This window comes from Hakea prostrata, chromosome 2 (genome assembly GCF_041222555.1).
Source record: "Hakea prostrata isolate BN-2017 chromosome 2, UWA_Hpros_2, whole genome shotgun sequence".
NCBI classification, from domain to species: Eukaryota; Viridiplantae; Streptophyta; class Magnoliopsida; order Proteales; family Proteaceae; genus Hakea; species Hakea prostrata.
In genome coordinates, this window is record NC_142601.1 from 1,516,504 (window position 1) to 1,528,766 (window position 12,263).

Below are 12,263 nucleotides of genomic sequence, written 5' to 3' on the forward strand. Positions count from 1 at the left end.
CCAAGTTTCCTACTGACATGATGGTGCTTGAACAGCATACTTGGAACTGTTGCCTTGGGTTTGGTGTCTTACATTAAAGCTGTTGGGCTTTGTATCCGTTCCCAGCTGTCCAGCTCTGTTACCGTGTAAATCAGAGACTAAAATAATAACAGGATAGAAGGAGAAAGGAAGAGAAAGATTCATGAACCAGCAGAGGTTTTCTTGTAATAGCTAAGGCCTTCCAAGTGCTCTACCACTTGAGCTTAAAACCCATAAAATAGAGTTGTCAACCATAGAAGTGGTGAGACTACAAGAATGTCTTTGCTACCACCAAGGTGCAATGCATGTTACATGTGCTCTCCGAAAGTAGAAGTGTGTCACCTGATTTACTAATCATGAGACCTTAATGTAAAGAAGAAACTTAGATCTCAAAAACTTCCACTTCTGTCGCTCAGACCTTCAATGAACCCAATCTCTCCTCTAGAGTGACCCTTCCAACCCCTCTCTTGCTGATCAGGAAAAATCCCTCTCCTCTGATATCTCCTCTCTTCTCTCCCTTGAAGAAAGTTTTCTCCGCCAGAAAGCTAGAATCAAGTGGCTTGATCTTGGAGATTCTAACACTTCCTACTTTCACAGATCCCTCAAAGCTCGCAACAATTTCAACTCCATCCTTACCCTTCTCACTGGTAATGGTACTTGGATCTCTGACCCCCCTAGCATCAAGGCTGAGGTCATCTCCTTCTTCCCAATCTTCTTTCCCCTTCTACTCTTCCTCTCTGTTCTCCTCTCCCCCCCAACCTATTAACAAATTCATTGATCCTTCTTCTTTTCCCTCTCTTTGTGCTATCCCTTCCCATGAAGAGATCATCTTAGCCATCCGTTCCCATAAGCCCGATCGTGCCTTTGGCCCGGACGGTTTTAGTATGGGTTTCTTCCTTGCCTCCTGGGATTTTCTTGAGCACGAACTTGTTTATGCCATACGCAATTTCTTTTTTAATCCTTCCCAGCTCTCCTTCATCAATCAAACTTTCATCTGTCTCATTCCTAAGAAGCATTGAGCCTCCTCTCTCTGATTTTTGCCTTATCTCCCTCTGCAATCTCCTCTACAAGTTCATCTCCGAAGTCCTAGCGAATAAGCTCAAAAAGGTCCTTCCCTTGTGAGCCCGAATCAATCTGCTTTCATCTCTGGCCGTAGTATATCGGACAATATCCTTCTCTGTGTGGAAATTGTTTGTGGTTTTGATAGATCCTCTCATTCTCCGGCCGCTCTTTTCAAAATAGATCTCCATAAAGCTTTTGATTCCATTCGCTGGGACTTTATCAGTAATGTCCTCTCCATGGGTTTCCCTCCTCCCTTCATCCACTAGATTGAAACGTGTATCTCCACCCCCCGTTTCTCCATTATCACCAATGGGTCCCTGGTTGGATTCTTCTCCTCTCGTGTTGGTATTTGCCAAGGTTGCCCCCTATCCCCTTATCTCTTCTCCTTGGCTTTGAAGGCCCTCTCTCGCATCCTCCAACCCAACATGGACCAGCTCCTCATTTCTCCCATCCCCAAATGTAAATCTCTAAATCCCACCCATCTCGCTTTTGCTGATGATTTTATGATTTTCTCCAAAGTTGATCACCGGTCTATTTCTTCCATCCTCTCAGCCCCATATAATTAGAGAAAATTAATTAGAGAAATAAATAAAAATCCAATAAAATAAAATCATCTAGAAAATCTATTAAAAAAATAGAAAATTCTAATCTTTGACTACTTGTGGGCCCCATATATTTTTCAATTACAATAAAGAAAAATAAAATAAAAATTCTAATCTAATTTTACAAGATATTTTGGAGTTGGCCCATAATTGGATCTCTAGCCCATCATGCTCCGAATCAGGCCCATTTCCGCACTTGAGAATTTGAACGGACCTCTTGACGTGTAAAATCTCACGTTTCATACCCAAAACTCCAAATATTCGCTCAAGTCCTAAAAAATCATAAAATCTGCAAAACCAGCATAAAACCCAAGGTAGCTCCACTCTAAGTGTGTAAAATGCATGCTTTATGTCCTAAGATTTTACACAGAAATGTGCTCGTCAGGGTACCAGACATTTCCTAATTACCTCTATTTTGTTACTATATAGGGTTTGGGGTGCTAGTAGTCTTTAAGTCTTGACTTCTTTACAAAAGCTTCTTATACATTTACACAGCTACCAATATATTCTATTACTGGTCTTCATTCTGGTGTGGAAGATACTGTCTCTTCTCCGATAGTCTTGCGTTTTAGCAACTAGGACTTTGGTGACTACATGGGCCGCAATGTAATTTCCTTCTGAACCATAGTTGTTGGTTCTTCTGAACTTCATCAGCAATGAGGTTCCCTACTGAGTCATCTTCTGGTCCACCTGTGACAGCACTTACTCTTTTCTTATTGGTCATTTCAAAGTGCCCTTTTTCCCTGCACAGATAGTGTTGGTTGTTTCTGGTCGTGGGGGCTTTTCCTTTGCAGTCAGCCCTGGAAAACCCAAGGTTTTGTGTAGTGTTGTTGGTGGTGGTGGCGGTGGCAGGGGGTCTAGGTTGGTGTAGGTTGTTCTTCTCAAATCAGACCACATTTGTTTGACTGTGATTTCAGCTTTTGGGGCCTTTTCATACGGATCTCTCATTTCATGCACATCTACCACGTGTCTTCTATCTGTTGTGATGTCATTCCTCAGTCCAAGTCTAAATTGGGTCATTAGGTATAGCTCATTTTCATGGATACCTGTTCTGCAAGAAAGGCCATAGAACTTCTGTATATGTGTATTTTACTGTAGTCATGGTTCTTGCTTTAGGGATTGGGGGAGAACCAGGTAGCTTTGGGTTCAAGTGGCATTTCACCCCTAACCACAACTCATCCGCTAATTCTTCAACATTGCTGCTCTTGAATTTGTGTTTTGTAGTGTTTGAGTAAGTACTTTATGCTTATGTCTTCTTTCATCTCAGTTGATGGGTTCCCTGCCATGGTATTACAGGGCTTCTTCTATCTTCATCCCCCCATTCTCTGGCTAGAGCTGTTAGCTTGGTTTAAACAACTTCAGCTTCCTGTCTTTTAGTAAGTCATATCAAATGAAGTAAGCATCAAGGGAGGCAATCCAATTGTAAAATACCTGAGGATCTCTGTCACCGTCAAACTCCTTTGCATCAAGCTTTACTTTGTGGAGTCTGCTTGACCTCTGTAGTTATTGCCACCTGTGAAATAGCTCCTCATGTGTTCTTCAAACCTTTGAGGAAAGGCGGTGTCTCTATTTCAAAAGGTGCCTCTATCTACTTGTTTGTCCCTTGTACCTCTATCACTGTTATCTTTTTCCTGCATAGGGTTGTCAAACTGAAGGTGTATGACATCTCTATCATCTCTATGGGCATTGTACTTGCCATGGGGAGCTGATTCCATTTGCATTCTTCCAAGAATGTGAATTTGTGATGTAATGGAATTCGGCTTTTTTTTGGGTTGGGGGGGGGGAGTTGGTCGTTACCTCTGAAGGATTCTTGCAGTCTCTATATTGTGGTTCTGAGTCCATTGAACTCCAATTGGTTGTTGATTCCTGGGTTGTGATGCTTGCAGCTAGGTTTGAGTCCTCGATGTCAATAATGTCTTCTTGAATTCTTCAGCAAAGTCCTTGAATGTGAAGTCCAGCCATGGCTCTGATACCACTGTCATGCAGCCTTACTCGAAGATGGCTTTTGCTTCCAAGATCTCTAGGGCTAGACTTGTATTCCAGCTACAAACCTAGGGTTTCAGTTAGGGTGGTTTTAATAAGTGGTTCCCCAATTGGTTCCTAATAAACATTTTTGAATTCCCTCAGTTGGGTTTGGTTTGTTTAATGGAACAATTAGTGGTCAAGTTTGGTGTGTTGAGTCTTTGGTTGAGAGGGGGTAGATTTGAGATATTGAATGAGAACTTAGGGAATGGGATAAACTTGAGGAATTTAGAGTTAATTATCTAGGATAATCTCTTCAAGTGTCAATGATTATGGATCAGTGTATTTGGGGTTTTAGGTTTCTTGATTTTGGTGGGATAATAGGGTGATAAAACAAGAATGGGCAGATCTATTGTTTGGCTGGTTTATTTGGCTGAAATTGGGATTGAAGGTGAGAGGTATGATGGTGTGTTTTTGGTTAAATATGGGGCTGAACAAGGGACACGTTAGGGATCTATGGCAGAATTATTAGGGAGCCATTTAGGTGGGAGAAAGAAAGTGTGAACTGGTTCTTGGGGTTTAGATGACCTGGTCCCTAGGGTTTAGAACAGAAAATTAAGCTGTTGCAGAATGGGGTTAATGAGAGCTTCCAGTAATACCTGTTTTAGGACCTTGAATGGAGGTTAGCTGAAGCTGGAATTCTGCTGTGGATGGTGGTTGAAAGCTATCTTCTAAAGCCACTTCCTAGGATCTGAGCTGTACTTTCACTTAGAATCTTCCTAGGGCTTGATCTTCAAACCTATTGATAGAACACGCACAAAGTGCTTCTCATTAGGCAGAATTGGAACTTCTACTACTTGAATCCTCAAACTAATTGAAAGATTCTCTAAAACACACACAAGGTGCTTGAATGGAAGCTTTATTAATCAATATTCAGAACTTCTCTCACCATCGAGGGGTGTATTTATACAACCTAGGAGCTGGGTTTCCTAATTGGATTTGTATTCCCAACCCTATTACTACTTGAACTCAACCACTACTATATCACTTGAACTGAACTATTACTAGGTCTTACTATTTGACCTGTTCAAGGAATGACTTAAAACTCCTAATTAAAAACATGATCTTAAAAGAAATTACATACCAATTGTACCACTCATATGGGCTGAATTTGCAATTCTTCCCCTGACCTATCAAGTAGATTAGAATAGCAATTAAATATTGAAAACAAAGCAATTGGGCAGCAACTCTAGGTGCTAGATAGCAACCCTAGGTGGCTCCCTTGGCCCTCCACTTGGTGTTGGACTTGTTCATGGACTGGGAGGTCTCAGAGACTGTGAAGGAACCTTGGGTTTCTCTTTTGCTTGGAACAAGTCCTCTTAGCCCTTAGTAGATCTGCTGAAGGGGCATACCAGCAGATAGAAGATTCAGATCTGATAATATGAGTTTCAGATCTGTTCCAGTTCACCTCCCATGGCCAAGACCCAAATAATCTACATCCTTCATAGTTCTTGCTAGCTAGAAATCATGAAAGATGAAGCGAAAGCAATAGTTGGACTTCAAGCTTATTAGAGTTGGACAAGAGTTGAAAGAGGGATGACGGAGAGAGTCTAGAGAACCAGAGACTTATGTGAAGTGAGGCTTTGTTATGTTCTGCATGCCCTTAACAACGTGTTTCTTCATTGAAGAAGCACCAACCAATGGGGCTCAAAAGATTGCCACTGCTAGAAGCCTGGTTCGTGCCACCAGAAGCATGCTTTTTGAATATTACCATGCATCACCTAAATAAGCCCTCACATCTAATAGACCCCTCTTGAGACTGCACCTGGTGCTAATCCGACAAAATCCTGAAGCTGGGGTTTCTTAACCCTTTTGCCCTTTATACGTTTTCTCTAAAGATGTTTGGCATAGGTCATTTCATGGATTACATAACTTACATTCGTTTCTTTTTCTTGGTGGAAGAGCATGTCAGTTTGATTCAGTGGGAACAATTCTGGGGAAAAGAAAAAGCTGTCTAGGATTGAGATATTGTAGTATAAAACTTCCCCTACAGACCCCTACATTAAACTCTGTAATGTGAATGTTATTTGGGCATTGCACTAAATTATTGTACTGGTAGGTGTGTATGGAAGATTTACTATCTTCATTATGGGCCAAGGTAATAGTATTTGTGTCTATGGAAGATTTATTTTCGTAATGTTGGTTATCATGCTTGTTCTTGCTAGAAGTGTGCTGAAAACCTTGAATGCCTTTAATTTCTTGATGGTTTCACAGCAGATCTTAAGCAATGGGAGGTATAGAAGCGCTGTACATCGGGCTATCACCAATGCAAAGAATAACCGGCTGTCGGTTGCAACCTTTCATGACCCTGCTAAGACAACTAAGATATCCCCACTTGTGGAGCTTATCAAATCGTCACTCCCTCAATATCGAGAGGTTGTCTATGGAGACTATGTTTCCTCATGGTACACCAGAGGCCCAGATGGCAAACGAAACATTGACGCACTTATAATTCCCCATTAGAAATTCATCTACCACATCCACTCTCTAATAATATGGAAGTTCCATCAGTGTTGGATATTGAATGCATCTACCCTAGGTAGCCTCACTCTCAATCATGTGTTTATGTTCGACTTCAACGCTAGATGAGAATAGCTTTCCTATCTATCTAATTGCAATGGAGATGAAATCAGAAATAATGACAATAACGCATAGTGTTAGTAGGTTTAGGCAATCAAGATGAATCGTTTTGACCTAATTAAGGTAACAATGGTTCCCTACTCTTTTGCCGCCTTTGTTTTTTTTGGGCCTTGTAAGACCGTGACTTTTACGATCTTGATTAACCAGTTGAGTAAGACTCAAAAGATTAGGCTTTCATTAGATTCTTCTGCTATGAAAATGCATTCTAGATATTATAATTAATTGTTTTTTTCTTTGGAACTATTACTTCTTGGTGAAGCTTACCCCGAGTCAAACTTGCCTCTACCCCCCCCCCCTTCTTTTGTTTTTGGTGCACAAACTGCATTTATTCAATTGAGTAATTTAAAACCTCAGAATCCTTGTTACAAGACCAAGAATTCAAGGGTGGTTTACAGGCCACTGGGGGCGTACACTCTAATGACTGGGCTGTACATGCTAGGCTATCAGCAATTTGGTTGAATTGGCTAGAAACAAAAGCAAAATGGCAGTCTACAAAGTATCACGGTAGATGCCTGAAATCGTCAACAATCGGTTTAATCTCCACAGGGATCAGAAAGGTTGATCATGTATAGCCTTGATTAATTTCTGGTTATCTGACTCCACAGTGATTTTTTCATGAATATCAGCCAAGGCTTGAAGCAGTCCACTTTTAATAGCAATCTCCTTCCCTTGTAAAACAGTAGACAAGAAAATAGGATCTGAAAATGCTCCCAGGATTTCAGAGTTGCTACCCTTATTCACAAAACCAATACCAGTCTTAAAAGGTATTCTGTGACTGGTGGAGTGAGGCATCACGATTAAGAGTAACCCAACACAGGAAGGGTATTCCATAGCCCTTGTTCCTCAACTGAGCACTGCTGCTGTTGAGGTACCCTTACTACAGGTTGATTCGCAAACCAAAATTCATGAAAAGCAGCCGAAGCCAACTGAACCACTGTCAATGGACTAGAATGCTTTTGAGCCAGCCTGGACTCATTTCTAGCCCTCCATAGGTAGCAACATATAGGAGGTCTGATTAACCACTTCTCTCCCAAACTCCTTGTCCTTATGCATCAGGCATCTTTGAATCCCTTCAGACATTCAGCCACAGACACCTCTGGGTTGTTAGGAAGATTGACTGAGAGAGGGGAAGCAAGCTAGACAACTCTTGTAAACGGGCATTTTACGAAAATGTGTTCTTCGGTTTCGATCAGATCTCCACAATAAGGATCCATATCCACTCTTCTTCTCATTAGATTAGCACCGGTGGCCCAACCACCTGCACACACCTTCTGCATAATTTTTTTAAAAACTTTTGGTGCAGTATTCCCATTCCAGATTGACTTCCATATCACCCGAGGGATAGTTGCATAAGGAGGAACACCTGAAGTAGTGGCTGCTCCACATTCTAACTCCCTCCGCTGATTACATAGATGATGTTAAGAGCTTAAAAAATACCATTCTTATCCTCCCCCACACCCCCCCTTCTAGACAAGTCTATCTTCCTTAGGAAACAAAGACAACTGTATATGGAGTATGGCCTACACTTCAAATGGGGTGAAGAGCTGTTAGTATAGACTTAATCCACGTCCTAGATTCTGCATCAATCAAGTGATGAACCTTAGTTATCTCACAATCTGCTGGCTTTACTGTCTGAACTTTAAAACCAGGTAAGGAAGCAACCCAATTATCATTCAAGATGTCAATTTGCTTTAGTATTACGATCTTCTTGCTGGAGCCAAGTAACTCGACTCTTTTGGTGCCATGTTATCTCTTGCTTCGCTTCTCTAATTCCTCATCAAGTAGCCTCTTTCTTTTTTTTTTTTTTTTTTTTTTTTTGAAGAATCTGAAGAGTTTATATATAGGGGGAGGGAGGAATATTACTAATATAGGTACCGCCGGATGGGTGCGAACCCAGGACTTCCCCGTGGGAGGTTGGGCTTTTTAACCGCTCTACTAATCCACCATTGGTACCAAAGCGTAAAATACTCCTCATATTACAATCATACTCGTGGTTTATTTGTGGCCGTTGGATCTTAATAAAACATGTGGCATCTTCCTGCGCTCCACGGATGATATTCGCGTAGCCGCCGCAAACAAAATTCCAGCAGAAGACCTTTGTTGGGGGTAAAAGTGCAAAAGCAATTTCTTAACATCCCTCTTAAAGTTATTTAATTCATACGCGACACCTGCTTGTAATGGGAGTTCCAACAAAGAGTTGCTCTACTACAACGAAATACCGATCACTAGCAAGCAGTGGTGCATCCATGATAACAATGATTAATGTTCTAACTGCATTCTCATAAGAGAATTTATATAATTAATAAAGAAAAGGGCTTCGCCCCTCGCCCTGAGGGGATTTGAACTCTGACCTCCTATGTGGAAGCGTTGGTCTTTTACCAACTGAACCACCCTTTGGAGTTAATTGTGATTAATGATTATCCTTTATAGGTGTGTATTCAGGACTTGAACAACCCAGACTGTGAAGGGATCCACATCCTCTGTAATTTATTTCCCTACAATTCCCTATAATTCCCTCATAAGATTGTGCCATGTGGCATTTAAATAATTCAACGGTTACCCAACAAACTAGAGTTTAAATAAAATTCAAATTTATGGTTGGGTTTAAATAAAATTCAAATTTATTTCAAATTGGATAACCGTTAGATTACATAAATGCCACATGGCACAATCCTGTGAGGGAATTACAGAGAATTGTAGGAAAATGAATTACAGAGGATGTGAATCCGACTATGAAGACCCACAAAAAAAGAGAAAATATACAACAAGTAGACAGAATAAGAGAGATGAAACATAAGTGGGTGTAAATCATGATTACTTATGATTGATGAAGTATTTCTTCATATATTTCAAGTTATATGCATAAATGTGTGAATCGACATATTGAGTGATCACATGATACTTTACATTGTAATGCTATAAGATATACTGATAAATATAGGTTTTTTCTATGTTCTTGTTGTATTTTGAATAATAATTCATATTGAATATTTTTTTGCCAAAATTCATAATGATGATGCATATGTAAATTGACTAACTATTATAAAAGCACAAACTAGAGAAAGATGATTATATTTTGTTTCCAAAAATACCCTCAAGAGAGAAACGTGGCTACATTTTCTTTCCAAAAAATACTCTCAACCTCATTAACTAAAAGGATATGATTAACATGTATATAAATGTAGATATAATAATTTCAATAGTTTTATGCACCCAAAAAAAATGTCAGTAGTTTTATTAATATTAATAAATAATGCAAGATACACAAGATCTTGAAATTCCCTTCTTTATTTGAAGATAGATAATATAACTTAGGCCTCCCTTGGGTTATATACAATAATATAACTCAATAAAATATTATTTTTTTACTCAAAAAAACTCAATATAAAGAGGAGATTACATGCAATGTATTTATATGTGTGAGAATCTTCTCCCTTGAGCCTCTTCCTAGACGTAACTAGGCTAGATCAAAAGAAGGCAACTTGGGTCCATTTTAAACTCTGGAAAATGGAAACTAACCCAGCTAATAAATCCACGCACAAATTATTTTACCGCACCTAGATTATGCTACCACAGCTACAACCGCAAGAGTTTTGTGTCCGCCCTTGAGGTGTGTTGTTTGTATTGTCTGTCCGCCCTTGAGGCGTGTTAAGTGTCCGCCTTTGAGGCGTGTATTTTGTTTCCCTATGTGGGTGCCGGTGCTTATTTGGTGTTGTATTTGTTGCAGCATTATTTCTAAGGGTATATTGGGCTTGACCCATCCCTTACTTAGGATGACCCTGTCTATTGCATGTATGACAGTTTGGTCGCTTTTCGCTCCTTGGTTCGGTGTGAACCTTGTGTTTTCATGCAGCTGTGTGTCTGTACTTTTCTTTCTTTAATGAATGAAGTACTGTTTACCAAAAAAAAAACATCCTCCAATAATGTCACAGCATGCCAAGGGCATTTCCAGTCGTTATTCACAATCTGAGCATCTACCAACAACTCTCACATGAGCTAGACCCGACGAATATTCTTCAAATTGCCTGCAACTGATGTTCTGAGCTTGCATAAAATGTCGTTTGATTCTAGAGAACCTCCATGACGGCAAACAACGCCCTCCCTCAATTATTTCAATTGACTCATACCCCTTCTTTACCATATTTGAGAGATGCATCAGGGGCGGACCCAGGATTCAATAGTGGGGGGCCGAAGAATGAAAGCCAAATAACCTTCACATTGGGGAAGCACTAATACTTTTTTGCCACACATATTTGTTGGAATTATAAGACCCATTGAGGGTCCCACCTCTAAATTATTTTATTATATTAAGGAATAAGTATCACACCCTTTGTTAGGTAACATCATTCATCTCTTGTATTGTGGTTGTTCAATTCTAATTTAGGTTGATCAGAATTGATTAAGGGTGCTCTTGTTTCAGGATAATCAAATATTGTAAATGGTACTCTTACGCTATCTAGAACAAAGATTATAACAGGTGCTCTTGCCCTATTTAACATAGATTGTAAGGGTTTGATCTCTGCCCATCGTATTGAAAGAGAATTACTAGCAGAATACTTTCTTAAGACCAAGAGAGGAGTGGACGTAGATTTATAAAGTCGAGCCACTATAAAATCCTTTGTCTTGTGGCGGATTGTAATATTTTAATTTCATTTAAAGTTACAATATATCTTGTATTTGCAACCTATTCACCCCCTGTAGGTTGCTTTGACACTCTTTTTTCGGAGGCTATTTCGGTTCACTCCTCACCGAAATGGCTGAAATTTTGGCGAATTTTGGCCAAAGTTCAGCGAAGTGTTTTTCTATGCATATACCCTTCTAGGTGTAAAAAGACCAAATTACCCTCAGTTAAGCTTTCTTCTCATTTTACTCCCCAGGTGATTGAAGGGAAAATCCCTTCACCCTTCTTCTTTCTTTATCTTGCCAGAAACCCCACCACCGCTTCTCCCCTACCATTGCCAGAAACCGAATCAGAGTTAATGGGCTATTGTTAATGTTACAAATCCATGTATTTTGAGCCCGTCAACACTCTTTTTGGGTTTTTGTTAATTTTGTTTCGACATAAGATTCTTCATCGCTCTTTGTCTCCCAGTTCGATGAGTTAGCCTCCAGAAAACCTTCACAATAGAACACTATAGATTTGCCATATAACTCAAAAGTTCAATTGAAAAATTGGGTGTGGGTTTGCCACAAAGTCTTAAGAAGCTCACAATGGAATACTACAGATTCTTCCTCTCCCTTTTGAGTTCATTGGCAAATCACTTTTGAAAAACCTTCACTGGTGTGAGTTTTTGAGTTCTATGGCTTGAAAATGTTGGGGGTTTTCATTTGGTGATTTGATGAAATATGATTTTGTTCGATGTCTAGTCAATACTAACTATAGATAGGATTATCATGGAGAAAGGAAGAAAAGAAAGTGTGTTTAGGGTTTGAACTGTTAACTTCACAAAGGTGAATGAATTCTAGAAATTGAGAGCCACTAATCTTCAAACCCAAAGAAAGCACCCTCTGAAGTATTTGTTCCTTGCTTTCAATCAAATCAGTGGGAACTTCTTTGCAATCCAAGCATTATAATTACTTGCAGGGAGGATCCTCCTGTTTTATGGTTGATGTATTTACTTGCAGTAGAAATACCGCATGAGATTGGGAATTGCAGAAGTTTTTGCTCAACCAGTTGTAATTTTTGTAGTTTTATTTGAAAATTCAAACAATTTATTTTTCTAAAGGTTGGGTCTTTTCCTAAAAGACACTTAAATGGCCAATATGTGTCTTTTCTAACAAACATGTCTTAAGGGAAGAGGTTTGTTCTTTGAGAGACAACCTTTGGTGGTGTCTCTCACTCTTCTATATAAAGGTGGGAGATGTTTTGTCTATGATTATGCAAAACCTGTTTTGAGAAGCGTTAGTTTCCTTTAAATT

The 12,263-nt window shown here is 39.7% G+C and overlaps 1 protein-coding gene across 2 annotated transcripts in view; it reads left to right on the plus strand.

Annotated features, from left to right (window-relative positions):
- LOC149023191 (2-oxoglutarate (2OG) and Fe(II)-dependent oxygenase superfamily protein) overlaps positions 1–6,598 on the plus strand; it is a 32,982-nt gene extending 26,384 nt beyond the window's left edge. Inside the window, exon 4 of one of the 2 annotated variants that reach the window (XM_089143747.1) lies at positions 5,919–6,598. In XM_089143747.1, coding sequence (XP_088999873.1) covers positions 5,919–6,167 — 249 coding nt within the window. In that variant the 3' untranslated portion in view covers positions 6,168–6,598. The remainder of the gene's footprint in view (positions 1–5,918) is intronic. The other variant, XM_089143748.1, reaches the window with a different exon arrangement.
- The last annotated feature ends 5,665 nt before the right edge of the window (positions 6,599–12,263 follow it).